The 2500-nt window shown below is 38.8% G+C and overlaps 1 protein-coding gene across 1 annotated transcript in view; it reads right to left on the bottom strand.

The window, feature by feature from the left end:
* Positions 1-1788: 1788 nt before the first annotated feature.
* The window catches only part of LOC113826121 (arrestin homolog), a 1836-nt gene continuing 1124 nt past the window's right edge, over positions 1789-2500 (bottom strand). Inside the window, exon 3 of the mRNA XM_027379002.2 lies at positions 1789-2500. This exon is cut by the window's right edge and continues 297 nt beyond it. Within this exon, the coding sequence (XP_027234803.1) occupies positions 2051-2500 (450 nt within the window). The 3' untranslated portion in view covers positions 1789-2050.

Genomic DNA, 2500 nt, shown 5'->3' with positions numbered 1-2500 from the left:
TTACAACTTGCACTCGGAAAAGGATGAATGTTCTAACATGATTATATTAATGATAGGAAAAGAAATGAAAAATATAAAACCGTTAAATATTGGATTTTTGGCCAATTCCTTTTTCCTTCCCATAGTAACATTTACACGTTGATTGTCATTTAACCTAAATGTCTGTTCATCCGAAGAGCAAAACCATATGTTCCATATTTATATATTCATTTGTTCTTCCTTGTTAAGTCATGAAAGGATTGTATAACATAAATTATTATATTTCACGTACCTTATAAAACATCGGTTGACAATCCCGCTACTTTCACGTCCGTCAGTTAACTGCCGCCGTGGATATGCCTAAATTGTTATGGAAAAGGAAGGAAATGATGTGAGACAATAATATCAGATGTCACAGCATGGGTATTTAATATTTTAAAGATCTATACATTTTTGAGTATATATAGGCCTTTGTATATTTTTATAGGTCTATATCTTTGAAAGGTCTATATATTTTGGTCGGTGTCATTACGTTTTCCCGCTTTTTAACTTTGTCTTTGTGAGAAAATATCAACAGTTTCCTTCCAAAATGTTGACGGCACTCAATTATTGTCTAACTGACATGTAACCTGCATGTTACAAAGATGTTCATAACTGAATTAGAAGAACAGACATGTGTGGATAGTATTTTTTTGTCCTTCGGACGAACGAACTACCAAGGGAAAACAACAATCAGTACCAAAATGATACATAAAAGGAAAGGCAAGTATAACCAACGGACTGTTTTATCAAACATGTACATTATGCTTTAAAAAAAGATCGGAGTATTATCCTTTAGGAAATGTAAGCTGTATTCATTACAGCATAGGAAATTAAGAAAAGGAATGTATTTTTTTCATATATTTTCTTATGTATTTAATTTTGAATATTAAAATATGACAAAGTTTGCTTAGATTTTTTACATTGCTTATTTAACAGGGCTTATATTCGAATGCCCAAGTGTTACCACTCGATAACTTCGGGATGGCCGCGAATTTACTCAGCTGTACATCCCAGCCGGGAACTTTGAAGACAAAAAGCAAATGCTGCGGAACAAGCTGTTGTTCTTCAGCTCCAAGGAGAGGAAGCGAGAAGCGCATTTACCCTTACCTAGATGGTACGTAGACATTAGATTAATTCTGACTAGATCACATGTACAGCTGAATAAATAGGGCTACCGATGTTTGAAAAGAAAGGTTTTGTTGACAGCTGGTAGTCCTTACACTTTTATCATGAACTTATCTTCATCGGAGAGGATAACTCTTTGGAGTAAGGGATCATTGAAGTGGCTTGTTATGGTTAGATGATAATGAAATATCAACAAAATCGCACTTTTCAGTAGTTTACATGCTTGAGTAGGTTGCATGTGCCTTAAAATGCTTGTGGATGGTAGCCCATTGCATACATATTGCTGAGGAAAGTTCGTGTTGTGGGATCTAGAAAACAGCAGTTGTAAGGTTTATGGTCAAATAAGTCAAGGGATTGTTCCCTGCAATACCTTTTCAGTTTCATGAAGTTACTTTGTTTTAAAATGCTATTGTATTTTTAAAATATGCGTCGGCTTTCGGGCAGTGAAGAGCAGACGTCAATAGGTAGATCTTATCATGTTATCATAAAATCCTATCCTTGATTGACCTGGAATTGGTTTAACACTGACCAAGTCTTCAATGCTATGGCAGTAATCAACTTATGCAAACATCCAAGTGAGAAATAGAGCTCTTTCGTTGATAATGCTGTAACTTCTTTGGGAAGGATGCAAGATAGCCATGCCTTTTTTCATTACTTTTATTTTCACAAATGGAACGTAAAAACACTTTTACTATCCAAGATCATAGATACATTGGAAATCATTTAGCTAATGTTACTGTAGTTCCTTTATCTTATGCTACCAGTAAAATTGTACGATGAACAATTTTAATTATTTTATGCAGATTTATAACTCCAATTTCCCAGGTGCTGCAATTATGCTTGAATCTTGAATTCGAGAACTATTGTTGCCTGATCTCCGAGTATCCTCTGGGTCCTGCTGAACTTACTCCTCAGCAATGGACTGACCACGGCGCAGGCGAGAAAATTCCTCGAATTCAATGTCAGTTGACTGAGCCTTGCGCAGTGGAGCCTTGACAGAGGCAGGGTTGGGGTGCACCAGCTTGAAGGGAAGGTCGGCAGTCAGGTCACCGCCAATGGCGCCGCAGTTCAGCTTCACACGGAGAGAGTAGGACACGATAATGCCCAAGGCGTCGTTGACGTTCTTACCTTCTGCCACCAAGGTGGAGGATGCCAAGTTGGCGTCCTGGTCCTTGACTTGACCGTCGAGGGCGATGCCGAAGCGTCGCTTGTTGACGGAGGCAACAGGGTTGAGGGAGAAGGTCTTGGTGAGGTTGCATCCTGGGGTGATGGGACATCCTTCGCGAGACTCGAGTGAAGCCACAACTCGGCTGAAGTGAGTGTTGGTCATGGTGACCTCCACGTGCTGCACAAC

Source organism: Penaeus vannamei, chromosome 23, assembly GCF_042767895.1.
Source record: "Penaeus vannamei isolate JL-2024 chromosome 23, ASM4276789v1, whole genome shotgun sequence".
Lineage (NCBI taxonomy): Eukaryota > Metazoa > Arthropoda > Malacostraca > Decapoda > Penaeidae > Penaeus > Penaeus vannamei.
Note: the sequence above shows the minus strand (reverse complement) of the source record. Positions and strands in the feature narration are given on the sequence as shown.